Source organism: Ranitomeya imitator, chromosome 6, assembly GCF_032444005.1.
Source record: "Ranitomeya imitator isolate aRanImi1 chromosome 6, aRanImi1.pri, whole genome shotgun sequence".
In the NCBI taxonomy this organism is placed as follows: Eukaryota; Metazoa; Chordata; class Amphibia; order Anura; family Dendrobatidae; genus Ranitomeya; species Ranitomeya imitator.
The window spans coordinates 36,590,903-36,613,603 of NC_091287.1; the positions used below are offsets into that span (position 1 = coordinate 36,590,903).

General features: G+C 44.2%; 1 protein-coding gene across 1 annotated transcript in view; it reads left to right on the plus strand.

Moving 5' to 3' along the window:
- The window catches only part of NMT2 (N-myristoyltransferase 2), a 48,440-nt gene extending 33,135 nt beyond the window's left edge, over positions 1–15,305 (plus strand). Inside the window, exons 6-13 of the mRNA XM_069729452.1 lie at positions 153–244; positions 3,009–3,125; positions 3,305–3,475; positions 9,714–9,822; positions 10,729–10,899; positions 11,156–11,323; positions 12,734–12,871; positions 14,416–15,305. Coding sequence (XP_069585553.1) covers positions 153–244; positions 3,009–3,125; positions 3,305–3,475; positions 9,714–9,822; positions 10,729–10,899; positions 11,156–11,323; positions 12,734–12,871; positions 14,416–14,436 — 987 coding nt within the window. The 3' untranslated portion in view covers positions 14,437–15,305. The remainder of the gene's footprint in view (positions 1–152; positions 245–3,008; positions 3,126–3,304; positions 3,476–9,713; positions 9,823–10,728; positions 10,900–11,155; positions 11,324–12,733; positions 12,872–14,415) is intronic.
- Positions 15,306–22,701: the final 7,396 nt, after the last annotated feature.

Consider the following 22,701-nt stretch of genomic DNA (forward strand, 5'->3'; position numbering starts at 1 on the left):
CTTTTTGCTGTCTGCAACCACCGGTTCCAGATTTTCACCATGTATTATGTTTAGGAAAGCCGGTTATTCCTTATTATTATCATTGATTCAACATATATGTCCGGGCTTGGTAGTAACGGTGATCTTTCTCTCGTCGTGCGTCCTCCATGCAGCTGAAAGAACTTTACACTTTGCTGAATGAGAATTACGTAGAAGACGATGACAACATGTTCCGCTTTGACTATTCCCCGGAGTTTTTACAATGGTGAGTAGCCTGGGTTTCTATGAGATTTAGGTTCTCTTTCGCAGATTAATTTGTTTTTTCCCTGAAAATGGTGTTGTATACAGCACTGGTTATCCCCTCAAATGGATGGATACCCTGGCAGATGTCGCTGAGCCCCCAGTGTAAGTCATTGGGGTCTGTTTGGCACCTCCTGGTGTCCATCATGTTACGTACCTATCATACCTTTTTGGCTTTGAAGAGCAGGCTCTGTCTGATATCCCCCTATTTGTAGAATTAAAGGAGACTGAACATGAAGAAAGTGAGTAATGACCCTTTAAATGTCAATGAAAGGACATTAACCCTCTTGACGACATCCATCGTACTTCTTTGCGGACCACATTCTTGGATTGGGCTCAAGAGATGCGTTATACAAGTTAACATTCTGTCAATTTCTAAGTCCATAGTATAAATTGCTTTTATAATTTTGCATTATAAACTGCATTTTTTTTACTGCTTTTTATCTGCAGGTGTCAATGCCATAACACACAATAACAATGTGCTCTAATTATTGCATTTTTTAAATCAATTTTCCGTTTATTTGCTGCATTTTTGGTTGAGTTGAAGTAGCATCCGGGCTTCATCCAAGATTATCAGTTTTATAATAGACCGCAATACTGTGTTAGTAGAGAGGTGATCTGAGGTTCACTAGGGGGACTTTATTTAAAAAAAAAAAAAAAAAGAGGAACAAATACACATATTTAAAGTTTGGATCACCTGCCATTTTCCTGAAACATGGATAACAAAAAAAAAAGAACAAATTTGGAATATCTGAGTCTATAACTTTCAACTTTCGAAACTAATAAAATATCATATTTATTACTCCTGGTGAATGCCAAAGTAAAGAAATGATCTAATTTCAGAATCCCTGTATTTTGGTCATTTTGACTCCCCCAAAAATGGAATGAAAAGAGATCAGAAAGTTGTGTGAACACCAATAAAAACCAGGATTCGTGCTAAAAGATAAGCCCTCTATAGAGTGAAAAATAAAGACGTTATGGCTCTCAGATTATGGGGACACAAAGCTATAAAGGGAATATCCGGGACTTTGGGGAAAACAAAGAATGTGCCTGTGAAGATCTGAGGTTGTGAGTTGTAATAAACACACAGGCAGGTTAATAGTGCAACTATTTTTTATTCCTTACGTCCTTCGTTTTACAGGTAGATGTCCAAAATACAAGTTCCATTGACCCTGTACAAGGCGATGCCCACTGTCTACCAGCTTTTGGTTGACCTACGGCTTTTGCATCTCCCACCAGTCTGTAGTTACAGTCCATTCTCCTCCAGACTATAGACACCACAACCATAGCACATGTGTCCAGCTGGCAACAACAGTCCTTAGGATAGGTCCTCAAATCCTGACGACCGATACCATGACCGTAGCACTTATCTCCATCTCCAACAAGTGCACAAGATGGTGCCAATGAATGTCCCACCCTTCTGCTAGCTAGTTGGGTTTTAGAGCCTCGGTAACTTCAGGGCATCCAGGGCCAACTACCCCAACCAGTAACACCCCGCTTTTGGTCAGCACCCACAGAGAGTAGGTAGCGGTAACCTGGGTGTCCCATCCTAGATTCTCCAAGCGTGTTTGTGGGTTCAGTGATGGGCAGATCTGTATTCCCCCAGATGGAGCCATGGTTCCCTTGGGCTTTTTCTGAAGAGACTGCGCAGAGGGAGCCATCAACTTTATACCCACAGCTTCTATTCAGATCATTCTTCCACAGGATTGGGGGAAGGTGGGGGAGGCAATCCTTTATTGTTCGATTGATCAATTAACTTGAATATTTGTGTTGATTAGTAAACTGCAGGTGGCTGACGTAATACGTAATCAGTAGGTATTCATACATTAACATACAACAAGAGTCGACTTATAGGCTCATATGAATCAATGGCTCAATGGAGGCCTCTGAGACACTTACAAGGGTAATGGACTGATTGCTTTACCTTATTACCGATCTCGTGTCTGGCCTTATGTATACGTAAAATCCAGTCTGCACATCATCCTCTGCTTACTGTCACTGAATGGAAACATCGATTCCTGAGGCTGAACATTTTCCAGGATAGATTTGTGCACCTTAAACTGAAAAGCAAGGAAATCTCTAGTAAAACACAATACTAGGATCGACACAACCGATGCTCGGCACTGGAAAAAGTCTGCATCCCTTAGAGCCTTTGACTCCGCTCTATATACATTAGTCCAATAGTCTTTAGATCGTGGCCAGCTCCTCACAGTGCCTAAGCACTAGCAGGCAAGTAGTTGGTACTCACCTGCCTGTTGTGCACCACGCCGCTCTTCCCTGGCATAGAGAGGTCCCAGATCGCTCTTGCCAGCGATTCAGCTGCCTCTGCTGACGTCATGTCGACAGAGTAGCGCGGATTCTTCTCCACTCTGTCGACAAGGCTGGACTTCCAACGTCATTCTGATTGACAGCTGGATTCCCGCTGCCTAACTGGGGCAGCCGGCTGTCAATCAGAATGATGTCTGAAGTCCTGCCCAGTCAACAGAGCAGGGCGGATAAGAAGCCGCCATTCTGTCAATGTGACATCAGCACAGGCAGCTGAATCGCTGGCAAGAGCAGTCTGTTACCTCTCTGTGTCGGGGAAGATCAGCGTTGTGAGCAGCTGTTAGGTACAGTAAGTAGCAACTACCTACCTGTTTGATGCCTCTTTCAATCTCTGTGTAATCCATTGACACCGAAAGACGATATACGGTAGGTAGATCACTGACGGTAATACCTGTGTGTTACAGGGCGCTGCGTCCTCCAGGCTGGCTGTCTCAGTGGCATTGCGGTGTCAGAGTGTCTTCCAACAAGAAATTAGTCGGTTTTATAAGCGCTGTTCCAGCGACGATCCGTATTTATGACAAGTAAGTGTTAGTGTTCTTATATTAATCTTCTGACTGTACTGCTTCATAAAATACGTCTCGCTGTACTGTCAGAGCCTTTCTTGGGGGGACGCTGGGGGTTTAGCGGGGTCATGGTGGGGGGAACGCTGAGAAACGCTGCTGTCGATCATGTAGACGATCTTTCTGCCCGTTTCTTGCAGTGAAAAGAAGATGGTAGAAATCAATTTCCTTTGTGTCCATAAAAAGCTGCGATCAAAGCGCGTGGCTCCAGTCCTCATCCGAGAGATAACCCGGAGAGTGAACCTGGAGGGTATATTCCAAGCCGTTTACACAGCAGGGGTTGTGCTACCAAAGCCCGTGTCGACATGCAGGTACAGTATGCATTGCCTATGTGATTTCTGCCTGTACTGTGTATGCAGGTATATACTATCTCCGGATGCCATGTTTCATGTCACCAATACTTGGCACTAAAGGAGTATTCCCATCTCCAATATCCCATCCCAATATATGTAGTAGGTGTAATAATAACAATAATATTACCTAATACGTCAAATTAGAAATTTTGCATAGTTCTTCTGATTCTCTATGTTGCTTACCCAATGTGCAGGGCATTGCAGTAGCTTAGGTATCCATGGTTACAACCAGTAACAACTCGCTAACTCACTATATGAGAGGTTGTAACCATGGATACCTAAGCTACTGCAATGCACATGGTGTAAGCAACACAGTGAATCAGAGGAACTATACTACATTTCTAATTGGGGGTATTTGCTAATATTATTAATTATTATTACACCTACTACATATTAAGTAGCATGGAGATGGAAATACCACTTTATTACACTCAGTGAATTTAATGGGAGAAGGCCCTTCATTAATGAGCATATTGTGTGTGTATTCTAAAGAATTTCTAAATAACTTTTTTTTTTTAAACTACCACCCCTACTATACTAACAGTGTAGTCCTGTATGTTGAAAAAAATACAAATGAAAAAATCCTAATATAATAATGATGCCATTTGTGCCTAAAAAGTTGTATCGACCCAAACAAAATTTTAACAGATTTTTATTTTAAGGGTTTCTCTCTGTAATGTCATAAACAGAAATCAGTAGTAGAAGCGCATAAAAGAAACTTTGTAATTTATATTAGCAGAGAAATATTTCTCCATTTCTCCTCCTCCTCCCCACCTCCTGAACTCACCATCCATTCTAAAAAAAACTGGTAAAATCTGTATTGCTCAAGACTTTATGGGCTGCCAGCTCACCGAGGAATCAAAATACAGATATCAAATGAGAGTGAAAGCAGAGAGGACCAGAGTGAGGGAAAGGAGTAGAAAGATGGTGCTGGAATCACATATACACTGCTCACTACTACAATATAATGTCCTCCATGCTGCTGTTTCTGGACATGTGCTACCTAGAAAGGAAGAATTCCTCATGTCTGTGTGTGCTGTGTATGGGAGACATCATAGCAGCTAGTCTATAGCCACTAGCTTAGAGACATCTGAAAAATGCAGGATACGAAACATGTAGTGGCCAGAAATTGTTATTCGTCATGTGCACACTCAGGACGGCTTATTCTGAAAATATACCTGAAATTACAGGTGTGTTTTAAAAATGTTTTATCTATTTTTTGGTTAGGCCATCATTGTTAGATTGTGGATCCGGCTCTCTCTCTCCGTTTAAAGGCGCCACAGCGCTCCTAAAGTCCCACACAAGGCCTTTAATAATAGTAATAATGTTAAGACTATTTCTAAGTTTCCTAACTTTTTTCAGACAGTGTAAGGCTTTATACAGTTGTATCTGTATTATAGTCACAAACTGCATTCACTCTAAAGACTTTAGAGCGGATATCTACACCTGGGTTATTTGTGGATGTAACAAAATGTAAAAAAAAAGCCGTACGATATAGGAGCTAAGCTGTTTGGGATGTCTCTAAAAACAAGTCTGTTAATTGTTTCCAGTGATGTCCATAAATTAAGTTTTGAGAAATGATGCGGTGAAAGTATTGAACACATTAAAAACAGAGAAGGGCAGAAAGCTGTGGAAAGTCTTGACACCAGCTGATATCTACCAGTGAGTTGTCTCAAGACCTTCACAACCTTATTGTTGCAAAAAATACTGATGATTACAGAAGAATTCCTAAAGTACAGAAGGTTCCAGTGAGCACTGTTGGGGCCATAGAATATTAATTTCACCATAAACCAGCCACAGCCAGGTGCTCACCCCAAGATTTCAGACAGATGAGTGAAAAGACTTACCAGAAAAGTTGTCCAAGAGCCAAGGACCACCTTTAGAAAGCTACATAAAGACCTGGAATCAGCAGCTACAACTGTTTCAAAGTGCTCACAGTTAAGTGCCAGAAAAATACCGTTCCTATAAAATGTAAATCTTAATTGGTATTCATTAAAAATACCCCTTTTAAATAAAATAGAAATATATTTATATTGTTAAAGACCTTCAATCCAAATAGGATCAATAATACAGACAATCACCCCTATAGAGAGAAACCCAAAAACGTGCATATTATTCTAAGTTCCACTTGTCCTGTGGCAGGTGAAAGTGTGGTTCATAGTTGCGGGGTTGATGTCCCCTTTGTATTTTCATGTGACATCAAGCCAAGCAGTGTCTAAAAGACACCCCTCCATTACTAACCCCACAGTCATATTGTCAGTAAAGAACACCCAGAATAAAGTCCTTTATTTGAAATAAAAATACACACCGTTTTACAAATTTATTTAAAAATAGCAAACACTGTTATACTCACTTAACACCTATTTCATTGAAGCCCTTGTCTCCTGTAAAAAAAAAAAAGAAAAAGATAACCAAATTCTTCACCTGTCAGACATACTGTCCATGTCTGTGATAATTGTTTTTCAACCTGCATGGTGCCAAGATGCGACTGTCCAGGCTGAGAACAACTGGGATAATGAGCTTCTGCGAGCGCAGCGTCAGTGACTAGCGGTAACATCATCGACGTTACCACGGGTCACTGAGACTGCTTTCTAGCACACTTCAGTGTGAGCTGGGCCAATGAACTTTGGTGACCTCAGTGAAATCACCACCAGCACCGTGAGAAAAAGTCTCAGGGAGCAGCGCTGAGCTCGGTGAGTTTACTGTAAGAAAATTTCTCACGGTGAACTGCGATGAACTCAGGAGGTTTCTCCATACAGGAGGCGTCTTGAAGCTTCATCACCAACAAAGGCTTTAGTACGAAGTATTAATTAAATATCAGTAAGCGTGTTCAATACTTTTTTCCGGTGTCATTTCTCATTATTACACATAATTTATGGACATCTATGGATGATTTATCTGCCTGTGTGGATTGGTTGGGTTGTTACCGACATCTATTGAGAATTTCATGTCAATAGCATCACTAGAAATATATTTACTTAAAAAACAGGTGACGTATTCAATACTTATTTTACCTACTGCAGATATGGCTCTTCCCATTCCATTTTTACATTTTATTTTGCCCAGTTCCTGTGCATTTTTAGATATTTTTTTTGGAGAAGCCACAAGTGCGAAAGCAAAATATCGAAAAAAAAAAATTCCTTAATTCTAAAGGGACGATCTGCAAATATTATTTGTAGCTGGTGGGGGCGAGCCTTTCCTGTGTGCCGATTATTGCTTGTTTGCACATTCATGGGAACCTGTCACAGAAAGCAGCAGTGATGGAAAAATGGCTCATACAAAGGACCTTTATATGGTGGAGAAAAAAACTGTGCTGCCAAATTTCTTTTCATACGGTCTCCGGCATTACGTATGAGGCCATCATTTCCTATATACAATGAGTGTAGGCTATATACGGCACGCTACGTCTTTTATTCAGCGCAGATTTTTTATTTTTTTTTTTACGAGCTCACACTTTCAATAAATCTCGTCTATACATTTATATACATACTAGATGGTGGCCTGATTCTAACGCATCAGGTATTCTAGAATATGCATATCCACGTCGTATATTGCATAGCTACGTAGTATATTGCCCAGTCACGTAGTATATTGCCCAGCCACGTAGTATATTGCCCAGCCACGTAGTATATTGCCCAGCCACGTAGTATATTGCCCAGCCACGTAGTATATTGCCTAGTGACGTAGTATATTGCTGAGCTACGTAGTATATTGCCCAGCCACGCAGTATATTGCCCAGCCACGTAGTATATTGCCCAGCCACGCAGTATATTGCCCAGCCACGCAGTATATTGCCCAGCCACGTAGTATATTGCCCAGCCACGCAGTATATTGCCCAGCCACGCAGTATATTGCCCAGCCACGTAGTATATTGCCCAGCCACGCAGTATATTGCCCAGCCACGTAGTATATTGCCCAGCCACGTAGTATATTGCCCAGCCACGCAGTATATTGCCCAGCCACGCAGTATATTGCCCAGCCACGCAGTATATTGCCCAGCCACGCAGTATATTGCCCAGCCACGCAGTATATTGCCCAGCCACGCAGTATATTGCCCAGTCACGTAGTATATTGCCCAGCCACGCAGTATATTGCCCAGCCACGTAGTATATTGGCCAGCCACGTAGTATATTGGCCAGCCACGTAGTATATTGGCCAGCCACGTAGTATATTGGCCAGCCACGTAGTATATTGGCCAGCCACGTAGTATATTGGCCAGCCACGTAGTATATTGCCCAGCCACGTAGTATATTGCCCAGTCACGTAGTATATTGCCCAGCCACGTAGTATATTGGCCAGCCACGTAGTATATTGGCCAGCCACGTAGTATATTGGCCAGCCACGTAGTATATTGCCCAGCCACGTAGTATATTGCCCAGTCACGTAGTATATTGCCCAGCCACGTAGTATATTGCCCAGCCACGTAGTATATTGCCCAGCCACGTAGTATATTGGCCAGCCACGTAGTATATTGCCCAGCCACGTATGTAACAGGTTAAAAAATAAACATATACTCACCTTCCGAGGGCCCCTTGTAGTCATGTCGCCTGTGTGCAGTGCACTCGGCAGCTTCCGGTCCCAGGGTTGGTATGAGCGCAGGACCTGTGATGACGTCGCGGTCACATGACCGTGACGTCATGGAAGGTCCTTCTTGCATACCATCCTTGGCCCCGGAACCTGCCACTTGCACTGCCGAGGAGAGGACGCGACGACGGAGGGTGAGATTAGCAGGTTTTTTGTTTATTTATTATTTTTAACTTTACATTTTTTTTTTTTTTACTATTGATGCCGCATAGGCAGCATCAATAGTAAAAAGTTGGGGACCCACAGGGTTAATAGCTGCGGTTACGGAGTGCGTTACCTGCGGCATAGCACGGTCCGTTACCACCGGCATTAACCCTGTGTGAGCGGTGACTGGAGGGGAGTATGGAACGGGCGCCGGGCACTGACTGCGGGGAGTAAGGAGCGGCCATTTTCTTCCGGACTGTGCCCGTCGCTGATTGGCCATGGCTGTTTTGCCGCGACCAATCAGCAACTTGGATTTCCATGAAAACAGAGGCCGTGACCAATGAATATCCGTGACAGACAGACAGAAGTGACCCTTAGACAATTATATAGATTTTGTGTACCAGTTGACCTACAGCGCAGATTATTACGCCTGCAGCAGGTCAATCCTGTGTATGGATTTTACCCTTCGCAATGGAACGGCTGAAATTTGCACCAATTCCGCAGCAAAATCTGCAGGTATCGCACACGGATTTTGCTGCAGATATGCAGCCGTATCGATGGAAGAGCCTCATAAATTGCCTTATACCTAGCATGCCGCCGCCTCATTTTTGGATACATCCACGCGGGACGTATCCGTTAAAAATTCACTAAATGTGCAGATTCTGCTGCTGCAGATTTCACCCCCTTTGCAGCAGGGGATATGCAAATGATCATTTTGACAGGTCCTGCAGCGATGACGTCACGTACATCATTCACACGGCCTTTGCAGTCAATCGCTGCCACATGAGACCTCTTCGGTAAGTGATTGTCTGCAGTGGTCACGTGAACGATGGATGTGAAAATAGCGATGCAACATGGCTTTGCAGAATTTAGCATTTCCTCTAGGGTTAGTTATAGTAAGATACTGTTAAATGTATTGGTTTCTATAGGCTGTACAGTACACTGCCTTTATTTACAGCACAGACTTGTTTTAGGTCCCAGCAGGAAGCATAAAGCAGATAGAGGATTAATTGGCGTTGTATTGGATTGGTCCCCATTAATCCCTATTTCTGGATTTCTGGATTCATTGGTGTTTTAGTCGCCTCATTATTTGGATAAAGAACCACTTTCCCGCTCCCCCGCCGGGGTCTGAAGATCCAATTTTCTGCCATTTCTGTTTTTCACTGTTGGCCTTTGTGTGGTTCACAAATAACCCTTGGGCCCGGGCTCAGTATACCGATGCCGTATGCTTCGGGGGGTAGGGGGGATCACGGTTTGGCAATGAAGACGTTTCTAAAAGTAGATTTCAGACGAAAAGGAAAACTTTGTATGCGGAAGTCGTCCTGAGATACAAAGAGCGTGTTTTACCAACAGTGTGCCTGAACTGAGAATCTAGGGCTTGTGCCGCCCGCCTCGGCGTCTCCGCAGGTTAACCTCCGCCTTGCTGGTACAGGGGAGCGATAATCATATATTTTTTTTTTTCCTGCAGGTACTGGCATCGCTCCCTGAACCCTAGAAAACTGGTAGAGGTGAAGTTCTCGCACCTTAGTCGGAATATGACGTTACAGAGGACGATGAAGCTGTACAGACTGCCAGATGTAAGTAGCCACAGCTTGTTCTACTTCCACCAGTAACCACCCTGGAGACCATTTTGGATCAATTTTCAGGTGCTTAGCCCCTTCCCAACATAGGAAGTACTGATCTGTCCTATGTCGGATGCTCCTATGTGGACCAGGCTCTGGAGCTGAGCCTGCATCGGACACAGAGGGGGCTGGCTGTGTCATACACTTAGGATAAAATATAACTTTTAATAGATACGGCAATAAAATAGAAATAAACCAAATAAAGTGCAAGGGACAAACAACACAAAAGTGGTGAAAACACACAAAAAAATAAGGAAAATCAGTAGCCTATATTTCCTTTACAATTCCTGTAAACACATAGTGATCGACACTCCCATAACAGAACCATCAAAGCCTCAATGGCAAGGATCAATACGACATATGGGCAAATACCCGAAACATAGCGAGTACGTCAATAGTTACTGTATTCCTCCTCCCGACGCGTTTTGTCACTCCTAATCAGGGGAGTACTTCGGGGCTAATGCGACCTTGTCACTAAAGAAGTCGCCTTTACGACCATTCTCTTGACTTTGCCATATTTCTAAATTACGGTAAATGTCACAGTCGGCAATCCCCCGGCCAGTCCAGGTATTTGACGCGTTATTTTTGTGCTTGCGAGAATACTTGATTTGCAGTTGTGCGCTCTTATGTGGGATTCATAAATCTTGGAGAAACTGGCATTTAGTGATTTTGGAGAATCCACTTTAGATATCCAGTTAGTTATTAGTTGTGATGAACTATCTACATTGTTCTTATTTCATTAGTTTACTGCACAAAAGCCGCAATTGTGTAAATTTCTTGGGATAAAAACCCTTAAATTTGCAATGAGGGTCAAATAATTTTGATAATTTATTTATTTTTTTTTACCGTCCTAATAATAAGGCTACAAAGACTGCCGGGCTAAGAACAATGGAGAAGAAGGACATCCCGATGGTCCAGCAGTTATTAAACAGCTACCTGAGTCAGTTCCACCTCGCTCCGGTCATGGATGAAGAGGAGATTTCACATTGGTTTTTCCCTCAGGACAGCATCATTGATACGTTTGTGGTGGAGGTAAGTGTCTGTTCCGTCAGTCAGTCGTCTCGGTGCCAGGATCAGATCTCATCAAGGGAGAGGGTTCACCACTTGTAGCCCTGACCGCTACCGTCCCTATGAAGACCCCTGGGACCGTCACTCTCTTGTAGGTCCTGTCCTAATAGAAACTTGTGCAGATTCCTTCCATAAAAAGGCACAGTGTAATGAATCGTGCCATAAACATCCAGGGAACACCCTGGTTGACCTCTTCCCTGTGTGCACCCTTTCTTCGCAGAGCTCTCCAGGCGTATTGACGGACTTCTTCAGTTTTTACACATTACCTTCCACGGTCATGCATCATCCGGTGCACAAAACTCTCAAAGCCGCTTATTCCTTCTATAACGTCCACACGGAGACGCCCCTGCTGGACTTAATGAACGATGCACTGATTATCGCCAAATTAGTAAGTGGATTTTCCGCTATTTTTTTTTCCCCCTCCTATTGAGATGTGTTCTTTAATAATTGTTGCAAGGAGAATCCAGCAAACGCTTATTGTCAAACCTTAATCGTGTGAATCCTGCCGGAGGAAAAACATTGCAAATATTTCTATCGGAATTTTGCAATGTTCACCATGAACATCAGTGATTTGACTGCAGGGTGGGAGTGTGCCCTAAGGGGGCTGCCAGGTATCGACCCATTCATTGCTCAGGCCCTTCTATAAAGTTGATATTTGAAGTATATATTTGAGTTGACTTTGAGGTACATGGAGTCTTAAGGGGGGTCTGATTTATGATCTCTGAGGGGCCGTCCATTCAGACCGTCACTAATCAGACCCCAGGGGTCCCAAATGTTTCAGTATGAATGAAGGGTTATTGAGCATGTGCAACCACTGTCAATGGGAGTGATGGTCGCACATGCTCAGTAATGCTTTCTTAAAACAGGGGAGTTTAAGACCCCTGTTCTTGCTTTTTTAAAACGGGAGTTTAAGACCCCTGTCCTTTTAATTGGTTGGGATCCTGGCACATGGATGCCTATCTATCCTGTGAACAAGTGATACATGTTGTCTTTAGGACGAGTTCCAAATTCTGCTTGTTTCCTGGTGCCAGAATGGGGTCTTCTTCAGCAAGTGATGGCTTCTTGCAAGGTCATCACTTAAAGGGGCTGTCCACTACTAGGGCACTCCCTTCGTGATCAAAATGTTTGACCTCATAAAATAATAAAGCCTATAGTCGTCTCCCGTGCTGGCGCCATTCCTGCAGTGTCGGCGGTCGCTCTACTCGAGGTTCGCGTGCTGTGTTGTGACACATGAGCCTGGCCGCCAGTCAGCACTGGCATTGTGGTCTACGTCTCCGGACAAATCGAACGTGAAGAGGAAGGTCGGGCTGCAGAAGATCCCTGGCTTCCTCTTCATGTTCGATTTGTCCGAAGGCGAAGGCAGTGACGCCAACGTTAATTGGGCACCGGTGTCACAACACCGCATGCGAGCCCCGGGGAGAGTGCTGACACCGCGGGTACGGTGCCGGAGGTGAGTATAAACTTTATTGCGGTGTGAGAAGTTGTCCAAGTAGTGGACAACTTCTTCGATGATGGCCGGTTGTCTGTCCTCTGGGGAAACCACCAATCCTAAGACTGAAGGGGGCGCTACATGCTCTTCATGGAGGATCGGAAAACCAGCGATTATTACATGATGACAGATCTTACTGATATGGGATTGTGGGTTTATGAGGCACATCTTGGGTCAGGAAAAGGACTTCTTACAAGTCAGGGATAAGTCTTGATTATGGCCGTAGAAACTTAGGAGGACAAAAGTGTAAAAACTGCATTGTGTGAATTCTAAATCGAATTATTCAACTTATTCCCGTTTCTCGTGCAGAAAGGGTTTGATGTTTTCAACGCTCTGGATCTGATGGAAAACAAAACTTTCTTGGAAAAACTAAAGTTTGGCATAGGAGATGGCAATCTGCAATACTACTTGTTCAACTGGAGATGCCCAGCTATGGAGTCTGAAAAGGTGAGAGTAGAGCTACAATGGGCAGGAACATCTCACCCGGAGGCTGAGATCCAGGGAGACGCTTGGTGGGATCTACGCGCTATAGAATACCCTTAGCGGTTCCCAACTTGCCTCTGAATTTTAGGAGATAAGGCTACTTTCACACTGGCGTTTTTTGCAATACGTCGCAATGCGTCGTTTAGGGGAAAAACGCATCCTGCAAAGTTGTTTGCAGGATGCGTTTTTGCCCCATAGATTAACATTAGCGACGCATTGACACACGTTGCAACCGTCGTGCGACGGTTGCGACGTGTTGTGGCGGTCCGCCGGGAGCAAAAAACGTTACATGTAACGTTTTTTGCTGCTGACGGACCGCTTTTTCCGACCGCGCATGCGCGGCCAGAACTCCGCCCCCACCTCCCCGCACCTTACAATGGAGCAGCGGATGCGCAGGAAAAATGCATCCGCTGCCTCCGTTTCACTGCTAGCGTCGGAACCTCGGCCCGACGCACTGCGACGGGCCGAGTCCGACGCTAGTGTGAAAGTAGCCTAAGGTCACAATTTTTTTGCTTTCAAGGGTCAAGGAACCAAAAAAATGACTATTTTCCTAGAAGCATTTATTTCACCTTTCCTTATCACATACTGACCTCAGACAATTAAAATAGGTTTGGGGAGAAGGAACAGGGCTGTATCTCTGGCTGGGTAGTAATTAAAGGGGTATACCACCATTAAATCAGTGTTAAAACAAAAAAATGGTCTAGTGAAGAATGACATTTACATAGTTTGGCGCCACCTGGTGTTCATAGTGTATGGCATGGTGCACGTCCACCTACTGAGCTGAGTGCTGGTGGTCACACATGCTCAGTTCACTCTCTCCACAGCTAGGTGACTACAAAGTGATCCACATACACTACAGACCAGCTTTCTGTTTGTTTGTTTGTTTGTTTGTTTGTTTGGGAAAGAGCAGAGTCTCTGAAGTAGCATAGCCTTGTGGCTTTGCGGGTGAAGTAATGAAATGGCTTTATTGTTAACTTCCAGAGGGGGAAGAGGACTGATTCTGTTCAAAGCTTTGCCCCCAGGAGCTTAGGGGATATATGAAAGCAAATGAAAACCATTTTTTTTTTTTGCTAGAAAAATATAGCATCAGCCTTTCCATACAAGATGTCAGAGATGACAGGAGTCCAGTTCTGTTCAGTGTGTGCCTCTTAGGAGCACAAATTACCAGCTTAACATAGGAGGTACATGAAGGCAAAATAATGATGCAAAACCCTTATGTTAGAAACATAGTAAATTACTATAAAATAAGTGCTAACTGCCTTTCACGACCATTATCAGCTGCCAGAGGTGGAAGGAGTGAGTGTCCAGTGAGTGGCCTTATGAACACAGATTAGCAGCAGAACATAGGAGATACATGACAGCAAATTAATGATACAAAATCCTTATGCTAGAAACATAGTGAATTACTTTAAAACAGCTGTGAACTGCCTTTTAAAATGATCAGCTGCCAGAAGTGGAAGGAGACCAATTCTGCCTATTGAGAACTATCTTTTTAATTCTTTTTTCAGGTCGGCCTGGTGTTACAGTAAACTCCGCCATAGTAGACCGCCTCAGTCATTCGACGCATGGGTCAGGAGCTGCTCTTCAGGAGAGTCAAGCACAAAGCGAAGCCGTTGCTGGAGCCGCCAGGTGGTGTGAGGGGAAACGAAGCAGCGGCCTGGACAGCTTTGCCACCACACAGACATTATACAGCGCCGTCGTCATCGTCTCCTCCTGGCGCACATCCTTTTATGTACAGAACTAAAACCAACGAGAAAAATCTACCCCACAGAGAGAAAAATACGGAAGCACACATTCCTTTTCCTCTAAGCTTGGGAAGATCTAACTTTTCAAGGACATGACAGATCATGTGATCTTCTTTTCACCATCATTTTTTTTTTTTTTTTAGTTTTTTTTTTTTTATATATATACGGATCGGACTGCAGATTGCATGTGAAATAAACTTTTCAGATTTGGCGATGCACCGTCGAATGCAGCATCTAAGACCATGTGGTTATCAAAGGGCCAAAAATAAGTTATGTACAATGGATCTCGGGCCAATTTTTGCCCAGGTGCCTGTAAGATTAGTTCCCTTCCCATTTTTTTTTTTTTTTTTTTTTTTTGCTTTTAAAGCTTTATTTTGTGTCATTTTAATACCGGAAATCAGTCGCCGCCGGGGAACGGTCAGTCCGAGGAAAAGATCGCAGGATCTCTATAATTGGGAAAACGAAAATCTTGTTGTTTGTGATAGAAGAATGGGTAGATACACGGGCGAGCTAGTGTGATGTCATAGTGAATCCGATAAGAACATTCATGGTGTGATCGCGGTGTCGCCTTCTCATGCACTTCCCCTGCAAAAGTATTACTTCCTTTCAGAGCTTTAAGGAAAGCGTATTTGAAATAAAAAAGATAAAAAATGTCACTTTTGTCACATATTCCTACGTCAAACCATGTATCGGATCATGATCTCTGACTATGTCCCCATGACAACCCTTCCTTTCCCCATGCTTTTTCTTTGGGTATCATAAAAGCCAAACACATCTGGGTTGAGAAAAAATAAAGCTGGATTCTAATTAGTAACGATGAGGTTCTGAGTCCCTGGTAAGGTGGTCAGGAAGTGTTATCATGGGGTCACAGAATGGCTTGTGGCTAGTCTGATCCACACGCAGCATGAATCAGACACTGTGTATGAGTTCAGTGTTCTAAGTTTTACTCTGGAACGCCGCTGCAGTGCTCGTCTAATCCTAATAGCGTGCAATAGACATACTGTTAGGATTCGGCTCTGCTTTTCCATTTCAGCAATAATCGCATACTTAAGGCCACACGCCGACTAGATTCGCATCTGCTGCTCTCAATAGCATGCTGAGCAAAGGGGATGAGAATATAGTCGGCATCTGACTGCAAATATGGAAATCACATAGTGGCAGGGACTTGATGAATGGTGAAACCCAAGTGGAGCTGAATCCTAACAGTGTGTGTATTGAAAGATTACTTGAATGAAGTTTCAACAAATATGACAGCTTGAAAAAAAAAAGGAATGGGTAAGCAGTAGTGATAAGCGAACGTGCTCGGATAAGGTGTTATCTAAGCATGCTCATGTGCTAAGTGTCTTCAGTGTAGAGTCCACAAGGCTGCATGTCTCACTGCTGTTCCGACAGCCGAGGAATTGCCGAAGAAGTAATCCCTGCATGTGTTGCGGCTATCAAACAGCCCAAGAGACATGCAGGTGTGAGGTCTCAAACATATTATTCGAGCACACCGAAATCACTCGGTTAGCGCCTGAGCATGCTCAGATAACACCTTATCCCAGCACGACCGCTCATCACTAAACAGCTTGCATGGTTGGGCCATGTTTGTGGCACATAACTATCATGGGTGACGCACATCCATGAGAAATGTGTCTGATAAGCGGTAAGGTTCATAATCTGGTGCAGTTTTCTCCAAATGAAGACTTATGCTCTCTACATAAGGAGTCCTGCATATGGGGAGGTTCAGAAATGTGCTTACGAGACCAAATTATGCAACATTCTGAAACACATACACCATTCAACAACGGTTTGTCAGGTGTAAAATATTCTATATAGTAAGAATGATTTAAAAAATAGGATTAATTAATAAAAATAAGCTAATAAAATGCAAAATGAATGAACAAAAGAGAAAGTTATTTAAAAAAAAAAATCCTTAATACAAGGACCCAGAAGAAGCGATGACTGCAAAGGAAAAGCCGTCAAATATTGATGTGACTTAGATTTCTCTTTTGTTCGCTTTAAATTGTTTCTTTATCAATTAACACTTATTTGTTTTTTAGCATTCTCACACATGCCTAAAGTTTTTGCACAGTACTGTATGTATGTTTAGGAAATGTAAAAAAATCCTCACTAATTTAGTATAAAATCTTTGGCCCTTTAAGACAGGGAAGCCAAATCCAGGCTCTCTGCAGTCTGACTATCTCAACAGCTGTGTGATACTTCCCGCCTCTGAGCTGAGATACCACTGTGTACAGCATGGAAACACAAGTGTTAGTCAGTGTTACAGACCGCGCTCACTATACACTGAGAGGTGACTGTCCACTCCTATGACTGAAAGCCTCAGTCTGTCTGGAGAAATTTTTACAATTCTGACCACTGTCAGTTTGAGGTTATTATAGCTCTGGAACGCTTCAGGCTATGTGCACACGTTCAGGATTTCTTGCAGAAATTTCCTGAGCAAAAACGGACATTTTCTGCAAGAAATCCGCATGTGTTTTTTTAGCTTTCTCGCGCTTGACGCGTTTTTTGTGCGTTTGACGCTTCCCCATGCATTAAATAGCGGGGAAAACGCGAAAAATCCGCAAAATTAATGAACATGATGCGTTTTTCACCGCAATGCGTTTTTTTGTGGAAAAAAACGCATCATGTGCACAAAAATTGCGGAATGCATTCTAAATGATGGGATGCGGTTTTTATAGCAAAAAAAAACGCAACGTGTGCACACAGCCTAAACGTATCCCACTGATTCTGAGATTATTTTTTCATGACATATTGTACTTCATGTTAGTGGTAACATTTATTCGATATGACTTGCATTTATTTATGAAAAAATAGAAATTTGGAAAATTTTGCAATCTTCAAACTTCTCATTTTGTGCCCTTAAAGGGAACCTGTCACCCTGTTTTTTAAGTATGAGATAAAAATACTGTTAAATAGGGCCTGAGCTGTGCGTTACTATAGTGTATTTTGTGTACCCTGATTCCCCACCTATGCTGCCGAAATAACTTACCAAAGTCGCCGTTTTCGCCTGTCAATCAGGCTGGTCTGGTCAGATGGGTGTGGTGACATCACTGTTTCTTCCCCCAGATCTTGCATATCTTTCCGTTGGTGGCGTAGTGGTTTGCGCATGCCCAACTTCTGAATCCACTGCGCAGGCGAAGAAAAAACGCGCGATCGGCGCTATTTCCCTGGTGATCGGTGGGGGCGGCCATCTTCCTGAGGCTGCGCATATGGAGTCCTCTGCTGCCCGGGGCTTCAGGAAAATGGCCGCGGGATGCCGCGCGTGCGCAGATGGAGATCGCTGCGGCCATTTTCCTGAAGCCGAGTTCGCATCTCGGCTTCAGGAAAATGGCCGCCGCGATTGCGTTTGCATGCATTTTGCGATGCATGCGTCTTTTTTGCCGCAAGCGTTCGGGCGCAGAGGACGCAGCAAGATGCATTTTTTTTGCGTCTAAAATCCGGCAAAAAAAGGACGCATGCGTCGCAAAACTATGCGTTTTGCATGCGTTCTTGTTTGCGTTGTGCGTTGTGTCACCGACGCAGCACTGCACAACGCAAATGTGAACGTAGCCTTACCAATACCGTTGCTGCAGACTGGGATTAGGGGGTGTCCAGTGGTGCTACGTGGGTGTCCGGCGGTGCTGCTGCACGTGTCTCTGGTCAGATGCTGCTGCGGGGAGCTCTGCCAACATTTTGTGAAAGGCCAGAGCCCCCACAGTGCCATGGTTTCCTGTGTGGACTCCAGGAAAATGGCCGCCAGGGTGGCGCATGCGCAGATGGAGATCTCGGGAGATGAGATGTCAGCGCTGAGATCTCATCTCCCTAGATAGGAATTAGGTATTCATATTGCAGACTGCTGACAGGACACTGATCCCTCACTGACCTGCCCCCTAGTTTACACAATAAATATATGTAATGAAAAAAAGATATCCAGCAGCATGATCGCATTTATAATATGCATAAATTGATTTAATCATATAAATTTATTGTGAAAAAATAAAATCTCTCAAAATGGCGCTCAGCGCAGTAGCATCTATCAGTGATCCGATAGATACTACTGTGCCGCCATCTTGCTGGAGACTGCAGCACCATTTTGAGTTGTTTTTTTACCCCAGGATCAATGTATATGACTAAATAAAACAATTTAATGCACATTATAGATGCGAGCATGCTGTAGTCAGGCGCAGGCCTGCTTGTATGTGAATGTTTTTTTTCTTCAATACATATATTTAGTATGTAAAATATTGGGCAGATCAGTGACCTGTCAGAATCCATACACATGAATCAGCTAATCAGAGCACCACATGAAGAGCGCCGAGGGACAGACAGCGGAAGGTAAGTATGAAGTGTTTGTTGTTTTTTTACTTTTACGCTGGTAACCAGGGTAAACATCGGGTTACTAAGCGCGGCCCTGCGCTTAGCAACCCGATGTTTACCCTGGTTACCGGCGTCTCTGGAGAGCGGTCTGTGTGACAGCTCTCCAGCGACCAAACAGCGACGCTGCAGCGATCCGGATCGTTGTCGGTATCGCTGCAGCGTCGCTCAGTGTGACGGTACCTTAAAGCAACCACAAGATAGATTTCATCACCAGGTATCATTGTAATCAGTATAACGGCGCCGACCTGACACTGTCTGTAGGTTACTGTGCACAATCCTGCTGACAGATTCCCTTTAAACTGAATGGATGAATAATTGACTCCATAAACATTTTTGAAGTGTTTTTTCTAGTTTTATATTCCACCACAATGTAACACAAATCACGTAATACTCTATGAATGACAAAATCAATCCAGAAAAAATTTGGGATGTAAATATTTTGAAAGTGTAGTTGATGTACTACTACACTCAGACATTTAGTACAAAGTGCAAAGACAGGAAAAAGGAGGGTAATCCAGTGATTCTTTTCAGATGTCTGCTTCTTCTCCTTCCTGAAGGGACTGCCTCCACCTGCTTCTGTGAGCCCCATTCCCAGGTGCCTGGGCTGTAAGTGACCTGGCTTCTGGTAGTGCTGGAGACCCCGACATGTAAAAATGGATGACAGTCCCATGTCACCTGCACCATCGCCTGCTCCCATATAGGTGGGGAACCCCAAGGACAGCCAGATCTCTCTGTGCCACCTTGAGGAGCCTTTCCCAGGAACTTGCATTTCGCAGAAAGGGTTCATCCTGCTCACACCCACTGCATACCAGCAATGTTCCCCCTCCATTTTGAGGACCGTGATCCTGGTTCAAGCTTTCAGCTCTTGCAGCCTTCGAGGCAAGTGTTCCTTCTCTACTGCCCCCTGGTTGAAAGATGTGGCATGTACCAAACTCTTCTATGCACCCCCATCTCCACTGCTGGTCTTACCCCCGCAATGACAATTGTCGGTACCTTGCGGCTAGTGGCTAGGCCCCGACCAGCCTAGGCCCCGCAGTCGCTCACCAACTGATGGATCCAGACTCTCTCGTCCGCAAGAACCACAGCGGTGAAGGCTACAGCCTGGATTCGGGCCTTGGTGGTTCCAAGAAAACAGCCGGTACCAGACCACACGCTCCTGCCTACTCTGCTTTCACGCCAGCTTGGTCTGGCTCCGATATTCTTCCAGTCATTCCCTGTGGAGTCTCACGGGATTCTGCAGCCATCATCGCCCACCAAGCACTTAACACCATATGGATGAGTCCCAAAAAATTTGTAAAACTTTTTTTTTTTTTAGTGTTATACGCCAACGAAATGTACCACAAAGCCAGTAATACTTAATGGATGACATTATATTACATTTTTTCTCCTCCCCCCAAAAATAATGTGGGCACGTGACAAAGATATATACTGCTCAAAAATAATAAAGGGAACACTAAAATCCCACATCCTAGATATCTCTGAATGAAATATTCCAGTTGCAAATTTTTATTTATTGCATAGTGGAATGTGTTCAGAACAATAAAACATAATTATCAATGTAAATCAAAATGAATATTCCACCGACGTCTAGATTTGGAATGATGCTCAAAATCAAAGTGGAAAATGAAGTTACAGGCTGATCCAACTTCAGTGGAAATGCCTCATGACAAGGTAAAGATGCTCAGTATTGTTTGTGGCCTCCACGTGCCTGTATGACTTCCCTACAACGCCTGGGCATGCTCCTGATGAGGCGGCGGATGGTCTCCTGAGGGATCTCTTCCCAGACCTGGACTAAAGCATCTGCCAACTCCTGGACAGTCTGTGGTGCAACGTGACGTTGGTGGATGGAGCGAGACATGATGTCCCAGAAGTGCTCAATCGGATTCAAGTCTGGGGAACGGATGGGCCAGTTCATAGCTTCAATGCCTTCATCTTGCAGGAACTGCTGAAACACTCCAGCCACATGAGGTCTGGCATTGTCCTGCATTGGGAGGAACCCAGGGCCAACCGCACCTCCATATGGTCTCACACGGGGTCTGAGGATCTCATCTCGGGACCTAATGGCAGTCAGGCTACCTCTGGCGACCACATGGAGGGCTATGCGTCCCTCCAAAGAAATGCCACCCCACACCATTACTGACCCACTGCCAAACTGGTCATGCTGAAGGATGTTGCAGGCAGATCGCTCTTCACGGCATCTCCAGACTCTGTCACGTCTGTCACATAGGCTTAGTGTGAACCTGCTTTCATCTGTGAAGAGCACAGGGCGCCAGTGGCGAATTTGCCAATCCTGGTGTTTTGTGGCAAATGCCAAGCGTTCTGCACGGTGTTGGGCTGTGAGCACAACCCCCATCTGTGGACGTCGGGCACTCCGACCATCTTCATGGACTTGGTTTCTAACAGTTTGTGCAGACACATGCACATTTGTGGGCTGCTGGAGGTCATTTTGCAGGTCTCTGGCAGAGCTCCTCCTGTTCCTCCTTGCACAAAGGTGGAGATAGCGGTCCTGCTGCTGGGTTGTTGCCCTCCTACGGCCCCCTCCACATCTCCTGGTGTACTGGCCTGTCTCCTGATAGCGCCTCCAGCATCTGGACACTACGCTGACAGACACAGCAAACCTTCTTACTACAGCTTCCATTGATGTGCCATCCTGGATGAGCTGCACTACCTGAGCCACTTGTGTGGGTTGTAGAGTCCGTCTCATGCTACCACGAGTGTGAAAGCACAACCAACATTCAAAAGTGACCAAATCATCAGCCAGAAAACATTGGTACTGAGATGTGGTCTGTGGTCCCCACCTGCAGGACCACTCCTTTATTGAGTGTGTCTTGATAATTGCCAATAATTTCCATCTGTTGTCTATTCCATTTGCACAATAGCATTTGAAATTGATTGACAATCAGTGTTGCTTCCTAAGTGGATAGTTTGATTTCATAGAAGATTAATTTACTTGGAGTTATATTCTGTTGTTTAAGTGTTCCCTTTATTTTTTTGAGCAGTGTATATTTAGCAATGGACTACAAAGCCCTAAGCCCTGCCTAGAGAGCGTATTCTGCCACTCTCTCTGCTCCTGCAACTGTCCCTCCCCAGCCTAAATACAGAACGTATCTGATACAAACAGCCAAGCACAGAGTTAGCTCATACAAGGGCTGTTAGTATGATGGTTCAGGATCAGCACCAATGCTAGAGGACTGTTATTCATTCAACCGTGCCCACACAACCCTGGACAAGCTCTCTCCCTGGTGGTCAGCGCTCATACACACAGCCGATCTGATTATCTCATGTTATTGCAGCTTATAGTCTCCTTTGGAGACAATTGAAGCAAGTTAAAAGTAAAAAAAATGTTTTGTTCAAAATACCCCCCTTTTGCCCCATCCAAAATAAAACAATTAAAATATACACTTATTTGCTATCTTCGCATTCAGAATCGCCCGATCTATCAAGCTATGAAAAGAATTAATCTGATCGGTAAACGGCATAGCAGGAAACAAAGTCAAAACGCATTAAAATGGAATAATGGGGGATCAAAAGACTATATCCACACCAAAATGGTAGAATTAAAAACGCCAGTTCGGCACGCATAATGTAAGCCCTCACCTGGCTCCAAATCACAAAAAATAACAACATCACGATAGGTGATATCACAGTTCACCTCCTCCTCCTGTACAAAAACTGATAACATCTCTATAT